We start from the raw sequence: 21175 nt of genomic DNA on the forward strand, positions 1-21175 counted from the left end.
ACCACGCGCTACCTCTCTATGTTCTGACTAGTTATGCAGCTGTCTCCATTATGACAGGCTCTGAGTCACAGGCAGCTGAGGGACAGCTTTGTCAGGGAGATTGAGAGGAACGAGCCTCGGTCGGTCACACTCCACAGCAAGGTCTCAGTTGTCCCATTCTCACTCACTCTCCCACTTGTACTGCACATTGTCATTTGGTCCCTTGTTCATACTCTCCCTTGCTGACGATTCCCAGTCCTGTGCTCTCCTGAAACTCACAGAGGACCTGGTTCCCACAACCACCCGACACTCACCAGAGGCCCTGTTCACACATCCCCGTCCCAATACCTGTAGAGTTCACTGGAAAATTTATTCACTCATGGTGAATGAAAATAGTGTTGCATTATTAATAACATCAATAGCATGGAAAATCTGCCGGCACGGTTCCACAGTGTCCTAAACCTGCTGCATTATTGGAGTTTTACTGTACAAGTTGTCTTCACTGCAAGATTGTCTATTGATTTTTAAATTCCACATTTCCATAGTGTGATATGATCTCGGATCTCTGGATTGTTCCTGAATTTACCCGCTGAGTCACCAACAACCCCCCACCAGCTCAGTGAGAAAACAGGAAGGGTGGTGGTGGGATTGTCCGCCTTCACTGCTGTCACGTTTCTGCCACTAGAAGATTCCATGGGACAGATTTTAAGGAGCATCTCAAGGCAGATTGAGATTTTTGGGGGAGCTCCAAGCCTGGGGACTGTAGCTGAAGGTCCGCCAGCAGTGTCGGAGAAACTACGTTCAGGGAAGTACACAGCACACAGCAGGTAGAGCTGATGCATACTAGCTCCAAGCAGTCGCGGTTCAATCCGAACCTCCACTGCTATCTATGTGGAGGTTTCATCTTCCCCTTGTAACAGCCTGGGATTCCCTCAGGTCCTCCCATATCCCAAAGACATGCATATTGGTAGGTAAAATACCCAGAGTGTGTGGGTGAGCAGTAGGACCTCAGGTTCTCCCCTGTCCCAGACACATGCAGATTGGTAGGTGAACTGGCCAAAGTGTGTAGGTGAGAAGCAGATCCTGCAAGAAGTTGATAATATCGGAAAAATCAAAAAATGGGAGTTGTGTAAATAGGTGGTTCAAAGGTTTACGTTAATATCAGAGAAGGTATCCAGCATACAACCTGAAATTCTTACTCTTCACAGACATCCACAGAACAAGAACCCCATAGAATGAATGACAGAAACATCAAAGCCCCATCCCCCGCACAAGATGATGGCTGATGGTCAGCATGAACAGTTTGGGCCAAAGGGCCTGTTTCTGTGCTGTGGTTTGGGGACTGGAAGAGTGGATTAACTGAGGGCAGGACATGTCTGTATTCAGGGGTTGGTGCACTTTAGTGAATTGGTCTGTGTTTGGGTCCACTTTGACTGAACGTCTGATTGTCCCACCTCATTCCCTGCTGTGTCTTTTTTCCAGATTGCAGTAACTCATTGGGCAATGATATTCTCCTCCTCTCCGCTCAGATTTTTCAGCTGTTCCCATTCACTCTGTGTCCTCTGGTCACCTACCCTTCTGGGAACAACCTCACCCCATTATCTCCACCAAAACCCTTGGTGATTTTGAACACATTCATTCAATCTCCCCTTAACCTTTCCTGCTTGGAGAAAAAAGCCCACCTCTCCGATCTCTCCAGAGCTGAAGGCCCTCAGCCTTGGGGAATGTTTGCAGTGAATACGCTCCCACCCACTCCTGCAACTCTTCTAGACTTTGCCCAGAACAGGTGACAATCCATCCTAGGTTGAGGTTGATTTCACCCATTAGGTTGCAAGGAAATTTTTCCACATTGACATTTTCAAATCGGTAATGAAATTGGCCTTATGCATCAGTGGGAAACCAGAGAGAATGTTCTGGAAGATAGTCTTCTGCTTAAACAGCAGACAGCTTAGGCTATTTACTTCACATCCAACACCGGGTATCAAGATAAAGTCCAATCCAAACAATAGTTTGTTCGATCACAAGTTGATACTGAAGGAGATTGACTAATACAAAGAGGATGAGCTGAACAGGAGTGGTTGGGATAGCCTGATGAAGGCTCTCAACACAAAACCTCAGTTTACACCCTTCACCTCCACAGATGGTTCTCGGTCCACTGAGTTCTTGCAGCACTTGCTGTTTGCTCCGCACTCCAGCATCTGCAGTCTTCTGTTTTCAGAGCCTGTAGTACAGATGTGCTTTGACAGAGATGAGGATTATTAGTGGAGTGCTTGATGCTGGTCTCCTAGAGCTGAGAGGTCACATCCTCAAGCACCACAGGGACTCCGTAATGTGCCTTCCACGGCCTGGGAGTGTCAGGTTGTGGAGACGTCTCTCAAATTCTTTTTGGTTATGAAGGGTTCATGCAAACCTTAAGCATTCCCTGTCAAGAGGGAGGGGTATCCCATGGCAGTGGTGAGTCACAGGGAATGGGGAGACAGAGGCTGTCATAGTAAACAATCAGAAGGTCTGTGCAGGAATATTAACCTCCTCTGACAATGCAGAGTCCAATTTTGCAGTGAACAGAGATTCCTCAGGCCGTAAAGGACCTCTCACCCAGTGAACAGACAGCACAGCACCCAAGAGGGTGAAACTAGCTTGGCCACAGATTGGTTGTGTTCAGTCCTGGTCACCACACTGTGGGAAGTGTGTGACTGTGCTGGAGAGGGTGCGGTGGAGATTCACCAGACTGTAGCCCGGATTCAGCATTGATTGAATGACGGAGCAGACTTGACGCTCTGAATGGCCAAATTCTGCTCCCATGTCTTATGTCTTTTAGTAACAAGGAGAGATTGGATGTGCTGGGTTTGTTTTCCCCAGGGTGTAGGAGGCTGAGGAGGTATGCAAAATTATGAGGGGGTTGGATATGGTAGATAGTAGGGATATTTTTCCAACAGTGTTGAGTCCAAGTCAAGATGGCACAGGTTTAAGGTGAGAGGTATGAGATGTCAAGGGGATCTGGGGGGAGGAAAGCATGTTTTCACACAGTGGATGGCTGAAGTTGGGTGCCCTGCCTGAAGAAGTGGTGGAGGCAGAGAGACTCTCAACATCTGGACAAGTACTTGAATTGACAAAGCATGGAAAGCTGCAGTCCTAATATGGGTAAGTTGGATTGGAGTAGATGGATACTGTGGCCAGCGTGAACACGACAGGTCAAAGTGCTGAACAGCTACAGCTCTATAAGAGGGATTTCAGGCATAGGCCCTGCACCTGAACAAAACAACTGACACTACATTGAATTTTCCAGTCTCAGTAACCCATTCCCCGTGTTTCACCCCCATTCCCACCTGTCCACTCGGGTCTCGCTCTGCTTGTTCATCTTTCCCATTTACATCTCCTCTCCACCCACACACTTATCCATCTGGGCCCTGTCCCCTGGCCCACTCTTCCAACCTTTCCCCCACGACTCCATCTGTTCATCATCCCCCTCCACCTATCACCTGCCTCATGTTCCCTTCACCTCTTTAAACTGACTACCGCCTCCCGACACCAATTCAGGGTCTAGACCCTAAATGTTGACCACTCCCTCTGCCACCACAGACACTGCCTGACCCAATGAATTCCTCCATGAGTTTGGTTTTGCTGCATATGATACATGCCGATCTTCCTGCCCAAGCTCTCAACTCGAACACACCCTGAAGTCCAAGTAAATATGCAAAAAAACAATTCAGAGCAATCGAGATACGCCTTCATTTCTCATGAATGTGCTATATTTACTGCAGTTAATGCTCTACAATTGCCATTTGTGATACCATTGGATACATACTTTGAGGAGTTATGATGTAGTTGTACAGGAGACTATGTTCAATTTTGGTTGCTCTGCTATAGGAAAGATGTCATTAAATGGAGAAAATTGCAGAAAAGGTTTACAAGGATGTTGTCAAAAATTGAGGATGAGCTTAGAGAGAGAAGTTGGACAGAAAGAAGTCGTACTGGCCAGGATTTCATTCCTTAGAGCATAGCAGACTGAGAGGTGATCTACAGAGGTGTATAAAATCAGAGAGGCATAGACAGGGTGAATGCACTTGTCCTTTCTCCCCCAGAATTGTGGAATCAAGAAGGTTGAAGATTAGAAATCTAAGATTTAATAGGAGCTTGAGAGACTGTACCCATGTGGAAAGAGCAGTCAGAAGAAGTGGTTAAGCCAGATACAATAACAACAACATATAAAGGACATTTGAATAGGTGCATGGATTGGAAAGGTTTAAAAGGTTATGGACAAACACTGGCCAATCGGACTAGCTTTGATGGAGCATTGTGACCAGCATGGAGCAGTTGAGCCAAAGGGTCTGACTAGAAACATCTACCAGAAACAGCAGATTAATGAAAGGTTTAAGTTTAAAGACCAGATTTCACAGAGTATTCTGGGTTAGGTAAACAGAGAGCTGATTGAGGAGGTGAAGATGAGTTGGTGGGGTGAAGGGCAATGTATTTCCTCCGAGGCAGTGAGTCCAGAGCCTGACCACTTGGTTAACGTCAGGACTTTATGAAATCAGTTGTGGAAAAATGCATCTCCACAAAATCATTGTGAGTCTTCCCCAATCAGAAGTTTTGGATAAACCAAGAGGACCACAATCTGCTGAGGGTCAGATCCGTGGCATTCAGGTCTGGTGACCAAGTAAAATGCAAGAGGTCCCGGTATAACCTCTGGAAAGCTGTCTTACATGCAAAGTGGTAATTCTGGACCAAACTGGTATCACAGGAGGATGCTCGACAACTGTGGCAGGGCTTAAATGCTATCACTTCCTACAAAATGAAATTAAGTGACATGTGGCAAAAAGGTTTCACTCCCAGATGAACACAGTTCCTTCTATGCTTGCTTTGACTGTTAAAACATGGAGGAACTGTCGCAAACTCTGACAGACCCGATGAACCTGTGATTTCAGTCTCTGAGGCTGATGTGAAAGCATTCTTCAGGAAGGCGAACCCATGGAAAGCATCTGGCCCAGAAGTGATACCTCGCCAAGTACTGAAGACCTGTGCTGATCAACTGACTGGAGCGTTCACTGAGATCGTTAATCTCTCACTTCAGCAGCCTGAGGTATCCAACTGCTTCAAACAGGCTTCAGTTATGCCAGTGCCCAAGAAGAATGTGGTAACCTGCCACAGCCATCATCAACAAGTAGCACTTATGCCCACAGTGTTGAAGTGCTTTGACACGTTGGTGATGAAACATATCAACTCCTGCCTGAGATGCTACTTGGATCCACTCCATTTTGCCTATCGTCACACATCTACAGCAGATGTCATTTCATTGGCTCTTCTCTCAAACCTGGAACATGGGGACAGTGAAGATGTATACATCAGGATGCTCTTCATTGACTACAGTTCGGCATGCAATACTATCATTCCCTCAAAACTGATCAATAAGCTCCAATCCCTAGACCTTAGTATCTCCTTGTGTAACTGGATCCTTGATTTCCTCACTTGCAGACCCCAGTCAGTTCACACTGGCAACATCTCCTCCACGATCTCCATCAGTACAGGTGCACCACAAGGCAGTGTACTCAGCCCTTTGCTCTACCTGGTTTCTACTTATGGTTGGGAGACTAAGCACAACTCCAATGCCATATGGAAGTTTGCTGATGACGCTATTGTCGTCGAGTAGATCAAAGGTGGTGACAAATCAGCATATAGGCAGGAGAATGGTGCCACACAATAACCTCTCACTCCAAGTCTGCAAAACCAAAGAGCTGACTACAGGAGGAGGAAACTGGATGTCCATGAGCCAGTCCTCATCAGGGGATCAGAGACAGAGAATGTCAGCAACTTTAAATTCCTCAACAATCATCATTTCAGAGGATCTGTCCTGGGTCCGACACGTGAGCTCCATTACAAAGAAAGCACGGCAGAACCTCTACTTTCTCAAAAGTTTGCTGAGATTCTGAATGACATCTAAAACTTTGACAAGTTTCTATAGGTGCACAGTAGTACACTGACTGCTTGCATCGAGCCTGGTATGGAGGCATCAATGCCCTTGATCGGAAGATCCTACAAAAAGTAGCAGATAAGGCCCAGTCCATCATAGGTAAAGCCCTCCCACCATTGAGCCCACTTACAGGGAGCGTTGTCACAAGAAAGCAGCATCTATCATCAATGTCCCCCATTATCCAGACCATTCTCTCTTCTTGCTGCTACCATCAGGAAGGAGGTACAGGAGCCTCAGGACCCACACCTCCAGGTTCAGGAACAGTTATTACCCTCCACCATCACACTCTTGAACCAGAGATGATAACTTCACTCACCCCATCACTGAACTGTTCCCACAGTCTATGGACTCACTTTCAAGGACTCTTCATCTCATATTCTCAATATTTATTGCTTATTTGTTAATTATAATTTTTTTTCTTTTTTTGCATTTTCACAGTTTGCTGTCTTTTACACTCTGGTTGTCCTTCCTGTTGGGTGCAGTCTTTCATTGATTCTATTATGGTTCCTTGTACTTACTTTGAATACCTGCAAAAAAATGAATCTCAGGGTGATATATGGTGGCATACACGTAATTTCATAATGAATTTATTTTGAACTTTGAGAAGCTCCCTCTTGCTCCTAGGGAAACGCGAGTCCAGGGTTTCTGCTCCAATGGATCTGTGGGAAATGTCGGAGATTTTCAAGGGAGGTTGTTGATTCTTGAGGAAATGGGTTGTGTTGGAGAATGGTGGTCAGGGTCAGTGAGATGGGTGAGGAGGGTAGAGGGAGCATAGGGCAATTAGGTTGGGTGAGGGTTGGGGCTGGTGGGGAGGGCGGGAGGAGGACAGGAGAAATTGAAGGTGGGAGAGGTGCCAGAACCGTGTTGGATGGGAGTCCAGTGGATGAATAGAGAAACTGCTGGAGCTTTATTGGGTGAGGTAACGTAGGAGGGAGGGATAAAACCCCTGTATCCATTACATTTTTTTCTGTACTCTTACTTCTTTACCTCATTCTACCTCAGTGTGTAATAAAGTGATCTGTATAAACAGTATGGAAGAGAAGCTCCTCACTGCATCTTGGTACATGTGGCAATAACAAACAAACTTCAGCCACATCTAATGGAGCGTCAGGCTCTGTGTGCTGAATGGCCTCTTCCTGCCCCTCTGCAGCTTGACCACCACATGCTCAGGTTTGGGCTTTGGGCTTTAATCCGTAGCTGAGTGATGGGGGTTCTGCCTCCGACCATTAACCCTGGATCAGCTTGAGACGTTTCATGTACATTTTGCCAACAAGGTGCAGTGAAGATTTGGTCGACCCACTTCACAGAGCTGAGGACAATACCCCGGTTGGATTCTGATTCAGGACTCTGGGTTAGGTGGGGGGGTCACCCTGACAGAGGAGATGCTAAACCAGAACCAATCGGGGAGATAGAACTATTGAAGGACTATTCCCAGAGGGAGAAGGGGAGTTTCTCCGGGTCCCTGAAGTGAGCCCTGAAACAGGTTGCGTGCTCATTGTCACATTGCTAGGTGTGGGATCTTGCTGTGCATCACGGAGAGTCCAGCGCTGGCTTGAAGCTCCGTGCAGTGCCTAGGTATGGCCAAGAGCAGCATGAAGGCAAGGGTCTTCTTCCTCCCCTGTACATGGGCTCCGAGTGGTGGAAAGGGGAAAGGAGAGTCCAGGCAGCTGGGCCTCACTGCTCTGGTTTTGGCCCTGAGGCCGAGGACACTTCTGAACCTGTCCAGGTTTTTGAAGGAACTGCAGTTTACAAACCATAGGTAGCTGTCTCCTAGGGAAGTGGTCGCTTGCCAGGGAAATTACCCTCAACTGGGGAGTTAGAGGAGGTCTGCAAGAGAAGGGATGATAATGCATCTGTCTGTCTGTGGCCCAGCCGTCCCTCTCTGCCCCCAGACACTACCTCACTCCAGCCACAAGACTGACCTCATAACCAAACTCCAGACTCTCCAATCCCTGTAAGGAGGAGCTCAGTGTCAGCAAAACAGAAGATAAACAAACCTCAGCCTGTGGCCACTCTCTCTGTCTGGGTTTCCATTTCTCAATCCAGACTCTGAACTGGAATGACTGGGCGTAGGTGGGGAGTGTCACCAACCCTTCTGTCCCCAGGTGGCTGTTCAGAGCATCAAAAATAGACATGGATTTCGACAGAGTTTTGTGAGACCTCAGCTTGTCCCAAAGCTCCTAGTCCTAGCATCGTGGAGTCAGCACATAAACAGGCCCTTCAGACCAACATGTCAATGCTGACCTTTTCGCTCATCTCATTTGCACTAATCTCATTTGCCCATATTAGGACTGTATCCTTCTCTACCTTGCTTATTTAAGTGTTTGTCTAAATGCCTCTTAAACATAATGATTGCATTCGGTCCCACTACATTCTCTGGCAGTGCGTTCTAGACATCAATCATTTTCTATGAAAAGAACAACACTCTTCAGAATCCCATTAAAACTCTTGGCTCTCACCTTAAAACTCTTCCCACTTACTCAAAGGTTCAATGGTTGAATTTATTGTCAGAGAAATGTATACAATATACATCCTGAAATGCTTTTTCTTCACAAACATCCACGAAAACAGAGAAGTGCCCCAAAGAATGAACGACAGTTAAACGTGAGAACCCCAAAGTCCGCCCCCAGTTCCCCCCTCCTGCGCGTAAGCGGCAGCAAACAACAATCCCCCCTCCCCCCCGACAAAACAAAAAGCGCACCTGCTACTGAGCACGAGCGTGTGCTAAGCGATAGCAAAGACACAGACCAATGTTACCCCAAAGGCTTCACATTTCATCTGACATTCGACAAACCACAGGTTCGCTCTGTCCCTGGCAAGGGAGAGAAAGTGTCCCTCATTTTCACAGCGAGCGGGAGACATAACAACCACCCGCTGGTTTACAATTTTAAAAGTCCATTTTGTCACTTTTCTCAAGCTCTGTGTCCAAAGATCGCAAACACCTCGGGTCTTCGGGCCCACAGTGAAAGATTTCCTGGCCTCCCCGACGACACACGAGTCTCCTGCTGTGACACCGACCCTCGATCCACCCGTCTCCAGACCCCCGAGATCTTAGACTTCTGAACATGATTGAGACACTCAGGCCAAATTCTTGGCGTGTCGAATAACGGCCAGTTGTGGAACCCCGAGAATGGGTCCCATTCCCGCAAAGAATCGAAGCCTGCGTGTAACTCCAGGTCAGGGTCTTCAAAAGAACCCTGAAAGGGAAAAATAAAGGTATTAAAGGTGGAAATAGAGCTGTTTCCGAAGATGCAAGCAAAAGAGTCGCTGTTAGGCGCCAGTATCCCTCCTAAGCTCCGCCTTATTGTGAGATGTGACATGGGAAAAGATTCTGACTAGCTACATACCCGATCGTCTTGTAATCTTGCATACTTCTGTCAAATCGCACCTCAACTTCCTCTGCTCCATTGAGGAATCATTAGCCCGTTTGGTCTTTCAATGCCAAGGTGTGTTTTTCACCAACACCTCCCTTCCCAATTCCCACAAGCACTGAACCGCAACAACGCCTCAAGTCGAGCCTTGAACATTCCTATTGAACCAACATCCCCTGAAGAGAGAGAATTCCAAATCCTCCAGCTCCTAGTGGAAAAGTTCCTCCTCTTCCCGCTCCTGAATCTCTCAGCCCTCATCCTGAAGTCTCACCATACTTGAGGGGCTGACACTGTGTGGTAGACAGGGCAGCTGACCTGTGCACAAATCAGATCTCACCTGTGACACTGTTATAGTTTGGTAGACAGGGCAGATGACCTGTGTACAGCCAGATTGCACAAACCAGATCTCACCTGTGACACTGGTGCGATCACCAGTGTTGTCTTTAACCTTGTTGGCTGATGGATTGTTATTGGCCAGAAAGGTGGTTTGCACTGGGTCACTACGTCCTTGCACCATGTATTTGGGAAAGCTCCTGTCATTCTTCACTATTTGAGGGAAAGAAAACCAAAACGGAAAAGTGATATTTTGGTTACACAGGATATTGGTAGGACCACATCTAGAGAACATCTAGAGAAGTCCAGTATTTGGCTCCTTAAGGAGAATCTCCATCTGCCGGAAGCAGCTCAGACAAAGTTTACTAGACTAGTACTTGGAGTGTAAGGGGTCCTAAATGAAACGTAAAATACTAAAGCTGGCTTGTCACGGTAGGTGTGGAAAGCATGTTTCCTCTGATGGGAGAATCTAAGAACAAGAGACAAAGTTAACAGGGAAACACACACAAGATGCTGGAGGAACTCAGCAGGTCAGGCAGCCATTGGGATGAGTTGCAGTGCAATCAAAGCAGAAAATATCAAATACTGGTCTTAAGGTGTTATACTTAAATGTACGCAGCATAAGGAATAAGGTGGGTGATCTTGTTGTACAGCTACAGATTGGCAGGTATGATATTGTGGCCATCACTGAGACCTGGCTAAAGGATGCACGTCTCTGGGAGCTGAACGTCCAAGGATACACGGTTACACGGTGTATCGGAAGGATAGGAAGGTAGGTAGAGGGGGAGGCGTGGCTTTATTGGTAAGAAATGATATTAAATCATTAGAAAGAGGTGACATAGGATTGGAAGGTGTAGAATCTTTATGGGTTGAGCTAAGAAATTGCGGGGGGGGGTGTAAAAGGACCCTGATGGCAGTTATATACAGGACTCCCAACAGCTGCAGTGATGTGGACTACAAATTACAACAGGAAATAGAAAAGGCTTTTCAGAAGGGCAGTGTTATGATAATTGTGGGGTATTTTAACATGCAAGTGGATTGGGAAAATCAGGTCGGCACTGGATCTCAAGAGAGAGAATTTGTAGAATGTCTGCGAGATGGCTTTTTAGAACAGCTTGTTGTTGAGCCCACTAGGGGATCGGCTGTACTGGATTGGGTATTGTGTAATGAACCGGAGGTGATTGGAGAGATTGAGGTGAAGGAACCCTTAGGAGGCAGTGATCATAACATGATTGAGTTCACTGTGAAATTTGAAAAAGAGAAGCCGAAATCTGATGTGTCGGTATTTCAGTGGAGTAAAGGAAATTACAGTGGCATGAGAGAGGAACTGGCCAAAGTTGACTGGAAGGGGACACTAGCGGGAAAGACGGTAGAGCAGCAGTGGCTGGAGTTTATACGAGAAGTGAGGAAGGTGCAAGACAGGTATATTCCAAAAAAGAAGAAATTTTCGAATAGAAAAAGGATGCAACCGTGGTTGACAAGAGAAGTCAAAGCCAAAGTTAAAACAAAGGAGAGGGCATGCAAGGAAGCAAAAATTAGTGGGAAGACAGAGGACTGGGAAGTTTTTAAAAGCTTACAAAAGGAAACTAAGAAGATCATTAAGAGGGAAAGATAAACTATGAAAAGAAGCTAGCAAATAATATCAAAGAGGATACTAAAAGCTTTTTCAAGTATATAAAGAGTAAAAGACTGGTGAGAGTAGATATAGGATCAATAGAAAATGATGCTGGAGAAATTGTAATGGGAGATAAGGAGATGGCGGAGGAACTGAACGAGTATTTTGCATCAGTCTTCACTGAGGAAGACATCAGCAGTATACCTGACACTCAAGGGTGTCAGAGAAGGGAAGTGTGCGCAGTCACAATTACGACAGAGAAAGTACTCAGGAAGCTGAATAGTCTAAAGGTAGATAAATCTCCTGGACCAGATGGAATGCACTCGTGTTCTGAAGGAAGTAGCTGTGGAGATTGCGGAGGCATTAACGATGATCTTTCAAAAGTCGATAGATTCTGGCATGGTTCTGGAGGACTGGAAGATTGCAAATGTCCCTCCGCTATTTAAGAAGGGGGCAAAGAAGCAAAAAGGAAGTTATAGACCGGTTAGCTTGACATTAGTGGTTGGGAAGTTGTTGGAGTTGATTGTCAAGAATGAGATTATGGAGTACCTGGGGGCATATGACAAGATAGGCAGAACTCAGCATGGATTCCTTAAAGAAAATCCTGCCTGACCAACCTGTTGCAATATTTTGAGGAAATACAAGTAGGCTAGACAAGGGAGATATAGTGGATGTTGTATATTTGGATTTTCAGAAGGCCTTTGACAAGGTGCCACACATGAGGCTGCTTAACAAGATAAGAGCCCATGGAATTACTGGAAAGTTACATACGTGGATAGAGCATTGGCTGATTGGCAGGAAACAGAGAGTGGGAATAAAGGGATCCTATTCTGGTTGGCTGCCGGTTACCAGTGGTGTTCCACAGGGGTCCGTGTTGGGGCCACTTCTTTTTACGTTGTACATCAACGATTTGGATTATGGAATAGATGGCTTTGTGGCTAAGTTTGCTGACGATACGAAGATAGGTGGAGGGTCCGGTAGTGCTGAGGAAACAGAGAGTCTGTAGAGAGATTTGAATAGATAGGGAGAATGGGCAAAGAAGTGGCAAATGAAATACAATGTCAGAAAGTGTATGGCTATGCACTTTGGCAGAAGAAATAAATGGGCAGACTATTATTTAAATGGGGAGAGAATTCAAAGATCTGACATACAACGGGACTTGGGAGTCCTCATGCAGGATACCCTTAAGGTTAACCTCCAGGTTGAGCCGGTGGTGAAGGCGGCGAATGCAATGTTGGCATTCATTTCTAGAGGAATAGAGTATAGGAGCAGGGATGTGATGTTGAGACTCTATAAGGCACTGGTAAGACCTCACTTGGAGTACTGTGGGCAGTTTTTGGCTCCTTGTTTAAGAAAGGATGTGCTGACGTTGGAGAGGGTTCAGAGAAGCTTCAGTAGAATGATTCCGGGAATGAGAGGGTTAACATATGAGGAACATTTGTCCGCTCTTGGACTGTATTCCTTGGAGTTTAGAAGAATGAGGGGGGACCTCATAGAAACATTTCGAAGTTGAAAGGCATGGACAGAGTGAATGTGGCAAAATTGTTTCCCATGGTGGGGGAGTCTAGTACAAGAGGGCATGACTTAAGGATTGAAGGGCGCCCATTCAGAACAGAGATGCGAAGAAATTTTTTTAGCCAGAGGGTGGTGAATCTATGGAATTCGTTGCCACGGGCAGCAGTGGAGGCCAAGTCATTGGGTGTATTTAAGGCAGAGATTGATAGGTATCTGAGTAGCCAGGGCATCAAGGGTTATGGTGAGAAGGCAGGGGAGCGGGACTAAATGGGAGAATGGATCAGCTCATAATAAAATGGCGGAGCAGACCCGATGAGCCGAATGGCCAACTTCTGCTCCTTTGTCTTATGGTCTTTCTAGTCTAAATGAATAAACAGTCGACATTTCGGGCCAAGACCTTTCTTCAGGACTGAGCAGGAAGGGGGAAGATGCCAGAATATAAAGGTGGGGGAGGGGAAGGAGGACTAGCTAGAAGGTGATTGGTGCAGCCAGGTGGGTGGGGAGGGTCAAGAGCTGAAGAAGGAGGAAGCTGATTGGAGGGGAGACTGGTCCATGGGAGAAAGGGAAGGAGGAGAGGCACCAGGGGAGGTGATAGGCAGATGAGAAGAAAATTAACGGGTCACACATTTAAGATGAAAGCGACTGAAACTTTTTGGTTCAGGGGCAGTTAGTCTTTTGGAACCTGGAACACCGCTATCCAAAGGGCAGAGGAGCAGAGTGCTGGAATATCTTTGAAAGATTCTTGCTACCATCTAGATTAACCTCTGGTCAGGCTGGATCTGGAGCACTGCATTTAATTCTTATAGGAAGGACCTGGGGGCTTTTGAGAAGGCTCGGCAGAAATCTAGCAGGATTCTGCCCAGATTAGAGGGCACGTGCTTTGAGGAGAGATTGGACAAATATGTGTTAGTTTCTCTGGAGCCTCAGAAGCTGAAGGGAAGACCTGAAGAGGTTTATAAAATAATGAGAGGCATAGATAGATATCTTTTCCCCAAGGCCAAATGTCTAATTATAGAGGGCATGAACTTAAGGTGAGAGGGGAGGGGGAAATGTTCATAGGAGATGAAACAAGATTTTTACACAGACTGGTGGGTGCCTGGAATGTGGAGACACAGGTGGCAGTGGATGCAAATACATTAGAAGTGTTTAAGAAATTCTTATGTAGGCACATGAATGCAATAATAGCAATAATTTATTTATAGAGCTCTTTTCATACAGACAATGTAGTTAAAGGTGTTTTACAATGGGATAAAGTGCAAACATGAAAATAAAAGACAAGAAGATGTTAGTTAAAAGCAAGTTTCAATAAATAGGTTTTGAGCTGGTGTTTAAAAGTATCAACTGAGTCTGCATCCTTTATAATTTTAGGTATTCAAATTCAGAGATTAGGAGCGTAGTCAAAAAAATTGACCTGCCAACTATCTTTTGAAGAGATTGTTTAGAGAGAGCAGTGGAAGAAGACCTGAGACCTCGATCAGGATTATAAAACAAAAGCGATTCTGTAATGTACTCTAGTCCCAGACCATTGAGAGCTTTAAAAACAAGAGGACTTCAAAATCAATTCTAAAAGATACAGGAAGACAATGCAGAGTAGCTAGGATGGGAGTGATATGCTCTCTCATCCTGGTTTTAATTAAAAGTCTAGTTGTGGAGTTCTGAATGAGTTGAAGTTTGTCAAGAGTTTGCTTCAGAAGGCCAGTAAAAAAGAGGATTGCAGTCATCTAGTCAAATCAATATAAAGATCCGAGTTAGTTTTTCAGCATCATATGTGACAGAAATGGACAGACCTTTGCAATATTTCTAAAGCGTAGAAATGCCCCTCTGTTTACTTTTCTTTGTGTGTGATTTAAAACTCAAATCTGAATCCAGGATAACACCGAGGCTTGTTACTTCTGATTTTACAAGGGAAGCCAAGTTCCCTAGTTTATCTCCTTTGGCTTTGAGTCCAACCAAAAGTATTTCAGTTTTATCTTCATTTAGTTTTAGGAAATTATTGCTCATCTACTTGTTTGTTGCTGTCATACCAGAAGTCAGAGAAGATAGAGTGTTATCATCATTAGGCTCAACCGAGACATACAATTGTGTATCATCTGCATAATTGTGGAAATGAAGTTTACGCTCTTGAATGATGTCTCCTAAGCAGAGCATGTGTAAGGAGACGAATGGGGGACCAAGAGAGTTTCCCTGAGGAACACCAAAAGGTACATCGTATCTCTTAGAAAATTGGCCTCCAAAACAGACAAAAATTTTCTCTCTGAGATGCATAAACAAAACCAATTAAGGGCATTACCCGAGAGGTCAAGCCAGCTCTCAAGGTGATCTGTGAGAATGTGATCAATTATGTCGAAGGCAGCTCCCTAGATCTAGAGGAATTGGAACTGGGACTCTGTTGGCATCAGTGCTGGGCCTAAGATTGCCAACGATTTTGCAAGGGTTGTCTTCATTCTGTGGTTTGCTCTAAAACCTGAGCAAAGCTTTTTCAGAAAGTTGTTGAATTGGTTATGAATTTCTGAAGATTCTTGCCCAGGGAAGATTTGATGTCGGCCTGTAGTTTAGCTAGTACCTCGTTATAAGGGTTTGGCTTTTTAAGTAGGGGTCACACTTTTGAAGTCATCTGGAAAATCTCCAGTTTCAAGGGACTTGTTAGTAATTTTCCGAACAGAACTGAAAACATTATTAAATGCGTCCTTAAAAAGTGTGGTAGGGACAGGATCGAGACAGCAAGTAGACTCTTTGTTACAACCTGAATCAGAAATACTTGTAAATTCTGGCACGGTTGCCGTCTTGTTACAAGGTTGGCATTAGAGGTTGCCAGTATTTGTAGCTATACTCTCCCTAATGGAAGTAATTAGGTTGATAAAAAAATGTGAATGTGGAGAGAACGGAGGAATTATGGACTTGTGTAGGCAGAAAGGACAAGCTTAGCTACACATTTAATCAATAGCACGACTAACTTAAAACATCATGTTCCTGTCCTGTACTGTGCTTTCTTCTACATTAGGCTACTGAGGGTGGCTGGGAATGTACAGCTGAGACTACAATCAGCTGAGATCATATTAAAGAGTAAATTGGACAGTCAAACAGCCACACCTAATTCATGCAGCCAACTCCCAGCATTTGTTTGGAACAGTGTAGGGATCATTCACAGGACTGTTCCATGTGGATGGGAGAACCTCCAGCCATGCCCTGCACCCTCAGAGCCATGCAGGGGTGTTACTGATGTCACAGTGATGTCATTACCACCCTGGGATTGCAGCTCTATTTTCTGCAGTGGGACTAGAACCTCTGACCCCCTGACCAAGCAAGGAAGCGCAACCCACTGAGCCACAGTTAGGCGGTGGGGAGCTGTGGCCAGTCCCAGTGCCATTGGTCCAGGTTCACAGGGACAGAACCTGCCAGTGTGGTGGTCCCGAGTGTTTGGACTAAGAGTCACAGCCGACCTCAGTGACCCCATTCACTGCATTCCCCACATCGCTGTCCCTACAATCTACCTCAGCACCCTCATTCACTGCATTCCCCATATCGCTTTCCCTACAATCTACCTCAGCACCCCCATTCACTGCATTCTCCACATCGCTGTCCCTACAATCTACCTCAGCACCCCTATTCACTGCATTCCCCATGTCACTGTCCCTACAATCTACCTCAGCACCCCCATTCACTGCATTCCCCACATCGCTGTCCCTACAATCTACCTCAGCACCCTCATTCACTGCATTCCCCACGTCACTGTCCGTACAATCTACCTCAGCACCCTCATTCACTGCATTCCCCACGTCACTGTCTGTACAATCTACCTCAGCACCCCATTCACTGCGTTCCCCACGTCACTGTCCCTACAATCTACCTCAGCACCCCATTCACTGCATTCTCCACATCACTGTCCCTACCATCTACCTCAGCACCCCATTCACTGCATTCCCCACGTCGCTGTCTGTACAATCTACCTCAGCTCCCCCATTCACTGCGTTCCCCATGTCGCTGTCCCTACAATCTACCTCAGCACCCTCATTCACTGCATTCCCCACGTCACTGTCCCTACAATCTACCTCAGCACCCCATTCACTGCATTCTCCACATCACTGTCCCTACCATCTACCTCAGCACCCCATTCACTGCATTCCCCACGTCGCTGTCCGTACAATCTACCTCAGCACCCTCATTCACTGCATTCCCCACGTCGCTGTCCGTACAATCTACCTCAGCTCCCCCATTCACTGCGTTCCCCATGTCGCTGTCCCTAAAATCTACCTCAGCACCCCATTCACTGCGTTCCCCACATCACTGTCCCTACAATCTACCTCAGCACCCCATTCACTGCATTCCCCACATCACTGTCCCTACCATCTACCTCAGCACCCTCATTCACTGCATTCCCCATATCGCTGTCCCTACAATCTACCTCAGCACCCCATTCACTGCATTCCCCACATCACTGTCCCTACAATCTACCTCAGCACCCTCATTCACTGCATTCCCCATATCGCTTTCCCTACAATCTACCTCAGCACCCCCATTCACTGCATTCTCCACATCGCTGTCCCTACAATCTACCTCAGCACCCCTATTCACTGCATTCCCCATGTCACTGTCCCTACAATCTACCTCAGCACCCCCATTCACTGCATTCCCCACATCGCTGTCCCTACAATCTACCTCAGCACCCTCATTCACTGCATTCCCCACGTCACTGTCCGTACAATCTACCTCAGCACCCTCATTCACTGCATTCCCCACGTCACTGTCTGTACAATCTACCTCAGCACCCCATTCACTGCGTTCCCCACGTCACTGTCCCTACAATCTACCTCAGCACCCCATTCACTGCATTCTCCACATCACTGTCCCTACCATCTACCTCAGCACCCCATTCACTGCATTCCCCACGTCGCTGTCCGTACAATCTACCTCAGCTCCCCCATTCACTGCGTTCCCCATGTCGCTGTCCCTAAAATCTACCTCAGCACCCCATTCACTGCGTTCCCCACATCACTGTCCCTACAATCTACCTCAGCACCCCATTCACTGCATTCCCCACATCACTGTCCCTACCATCTACCTCAGCACCCTCATTCACTGCATTCCCCATATCGCTGTCCCTACAATCTACCTCAGCACCCCATTCACTGCATTCCCCACATCACTGTCCCTACAATCTACCTCAGCACCCTCATTCACTGCATTCCCCATATCGCTGTCCCTACAATCTACCTCAGCACCCCATTCACTGCATTCCCCACATCACTGTCCCTACAATCTACCTCAGCACCCTCATTCACTGCATTCCCCATATCGCTGTCCCTACAATCTACCTCAGTGCCCCCATTCACTGCATTCCCCGTATCGCTGTCCCTACAATGTATCAGACCCTAGCGAGGCCACAATATGTACTCAAGCAAATACTCTCCTTCCTCCCCATTAAACCTAAAAATACGCCCTGGCATCCTACAGACAGTAAAAAGAAATCACTGGTTAAATTGCTGCCCACCAATCCCTCTTCACTGAGTCAGATTCCCCCATGGGGGTCAGTCCAAATGCCCAACTTTAGGATTTTAGTTAACGTAGGACTCCATTCCCGATTCAGTACCTGCGAGTATAATTGTGTACAAGTTTAAGTGTGTATTAGTGCCTCACAGTGAACCGCTGTCTTGCTGGGCGTGTACATGTGGAAATTGGCTTGAGCTTTCTGTAGGAGGGAATGAGCAGATGAGAGGATGTCAGAGGGGATTCTGTTCAGGGGGTTGTGGTGTCTGTGCGTGTGGGTACAGAGGTGGCTGTGAATCTGGGAGTATGGTATTGCTGGCGTGTTAGTCTGGATGCGCCCGTATGCATGCCTATGCGTGTGTTTGTGTCTGTGTCTTGTACCCAGCACCGACCACCTGTGAGCTTATGTTGGACGGGTGGGCAGGTGAATTAATTCCACAGCCTCCAGGGAAGGAATTTTGGACTCGGGATGTTTCCAGGGGTCCCTCCTCACTCTGGAACATCTGGCTGTAAAAGATGACACATCAGTTACATTCACTGAGCAGACACATGTTCAACTATCAGATGACACTGTGGGACAGATGAAAGTGAGGGAGTGCCATACTATGGGAGGGGTGGCACTGAGGGAGCTTCTCACTGTGGGAGGGGTGATGATGAGGGAGTGCCTCAGTATGGGGAATGTCACACTGGGGGAGATCTGGATCCAAGTTAAGTAGATGAAGACAAGATATTGACCAACCATTATTGAATTGTGACAGAGTAGGGTCAGGGGCTGAATGACCTCCCTCTCCCCCCAGCCAGTCTTTGCCTCCTGTACCCGATTGGCTGTCGAGTTCAGGAGCGAGGAACACTGCTTTATTTTGGAGACCATGATTGCCCATGTCATATGATACGTCCCATAATGACGATGATGACCTCACTAGGCCTCTCTGTATATGTGGCCTGATGGAACTTTGTAATGTGCATTTCATCAAGCTTTTGGTTATGGGTAACTTATAAAAGGTTATGAAATTATTTTTTGTTTGAAATGAATTAAATTATTAACAAATCCATGTCAAAGTAACCTGGTGAAAAACAGAAATGAAATATTTAACTAATCCCAAAATAAAAGCTGAAAATGCTGGAAACACTCAGCCGGTCAGGCTGCGTCTGTGGAGAGAAACAGTTATGTTTTCTGGCTGATAAGCTAAGACTCGGCACAGCCTTGAAGAACTGCACCTCATCCTCTGACTGGACACCCAACAGTCCACGGGGCTCAACACGGAACACAACTTTACCTTCTCTGGTGATGGGGTCGGCAACGTGACACCTGCTGCTGAGATCCGGGAAGTGGATTCCCTCCCTCTCAGGTCTCCAAGCCTCCCGCTGCTTCCTGCCAGAGTTTCCCATTCTCTCCAGCTGGGCGTAACTATTTGCCTTCTTGTGTTGGAGCTGAGGCAGAAGGGTCAGGGAGGCAGGCATTAGTGAGGGAATTTACCCAGTAATTTCCAGCCATTTTGTGCACACAAGAGTCCTTTACACTACACACCACAGCAACACACTGACGAGCAGTGAGGTACTACCCCACGCAGTACACCAAGGGGAGGAGACGTGTTCGCATAATGTATTCAAATCTCAGTGAGGGCGAGGAAGAGACTTACTGAGACTGTCCACGGTTGAGGGATTCTGGCCCAGTAGTGCCTGGAAAAACTGGGGCTGTCCTACTTTCCATAGTCAAAGGAAGAGGCCAGTTGGCCACGAGTGTATTCCACCTCTCAGAGCAGTCTAATTCTACTATTAACTCTCCTCAAATCCCCATAAACTCCCCCCCCAGATTCTAAACCTCATTGAGTGCATCTCAACAGCGAACATCTGAACATCTGAATGTGCATCTGAACATTAGCCTATTGTTTACTGACTGCAGCTCTGCCTTCAGTACAATAATTCCAAACAAACTCACCTCCAAACTCCTCCATCTAGGATCAATACCTCCCTTTGCAACTTCCTGACCAATTAATCACAAACCATTAAGGATAGGTGGCAACACCTCCATGGCGATAGTTCTCAGCACTGGCTCTCCACAAGGCCCCTCCGCTCCCTACTCTACTGCCAACCCACTCGCAATTATGTGGGCAGATTCTTTGCCAACTCCACGTACAGATTTACAGATGATAACCACCGCAGTGGGCTGTATCTCAAATAATGATGAGTTGGAGTTCAAGGAGGTAGAGGGCCTAGTGACATGCTTTCATGACAACAATCTTCTCAATGGCAACAGAAAAACTGGTCATTGACAGCAGGAAGGGAGGCAGTTCTCATAGTCCTATCTACAACATGGCTAAGCTCAGGTTCCTAGGAGTAAACATCACCAATAGCGTGTCCCAGACATCCCACCTCTCCTGGAAGTTCCGGGGGTCTCCCGCATATTAATAGTGGCCCCCTGATGTCCACAAATTATATACAATATCCCAGAAATCAATTTTTTTGAGAGCAAGTGAGTGTGAGAGAGAGAAAGTAAGAGAGAGTGAGCGAGAGAGTGCGAGTGACCGCAAGAGAGAGCGAGCGAGAGAGCAAGAGGGCGAGAGGGAGCGAGGGAGCGCGCACGCGCCATGGCAGAGTGTTCCAAAAAAAGAAAATATAAAACGTACGTCACCACAGACTACCCTAAAGTGTACCCCTGCCTAATAGGGGTCAAAAATAATGACAGTGTTGCTCGCTGCACTGTTTGCAACAGTGACTTTTCTATTGCCCATGATGGGTTAAGACTGTAAAAGACATGTTGAGGTGAATTTAACAGGTGTCATTTGTTCATTAGCATAGCTAACGTTATTTAAACTAGCTGGCTAGCTGCTAGGGAGCTACTCTATTGCAGACATCCCATCTCTCCTGGAAGTTCTGGGAGTCTCCCGCAAATTGATGGTGCTACCTCCC

The 21175-nt window shown here is 46.6% G+C and overlaps 1 protein-coding gene across 9 annotated transcripts in view; it reads right to left on the reverse strand.

The window, feature by feature from the left end:
* Positions 1 to 8633: 8633 nt before the first annotated feature.
* LOC140196770 (cyclin-dependent kinase-like 2) overlaps positions 8634 to 21175 on the reverse strand; it is a 69677-nt gene continuing 57135 nt past the window's right edge. For 7 of the 9 annotated variants that reach the window (XM_072256523.1, XM_072256521.1, XM_072256525.1 and 4 more), the window contains 3 exons: positions 19543 to 19696; positions 9730 to 9864; positions 8634 to 9144 (listed from right to left, as the gene is read on the reverse strand). In XM_072256523.1, coding sequence (XP_072112624.1) covers positions 9134 to 9144; positions 9730 to 9864; positions 19543 to 19696 — 300 coding nt within the window. In that variant the 3' untranslated portion in view covers positions 8634 to 9133. Of the gene's footprint in view, positions 9145 to 9729; positions 9865 to 19542; positions 19697 to 21175 lie in introns of those variants that run through there. The other 2 variants (XM_072256522.1, XR_011885808.1) reach the window with 2 other exon arrangements.

The sequence above is a fragment of the Mobula birostris genome, chromosome 4 (assembly GCF_030028105.1).
Source record: "Mobula birostris isolate sMobBir1 chromosome 4, sMobBir1.hap1, whole genome shotgun sequence".
NCBI lineage: Eukaryota > Metazoa > Chordata > Chondrichthyes > Myliobatiformes > Myliobatidae > Mobula > Mobula birostris.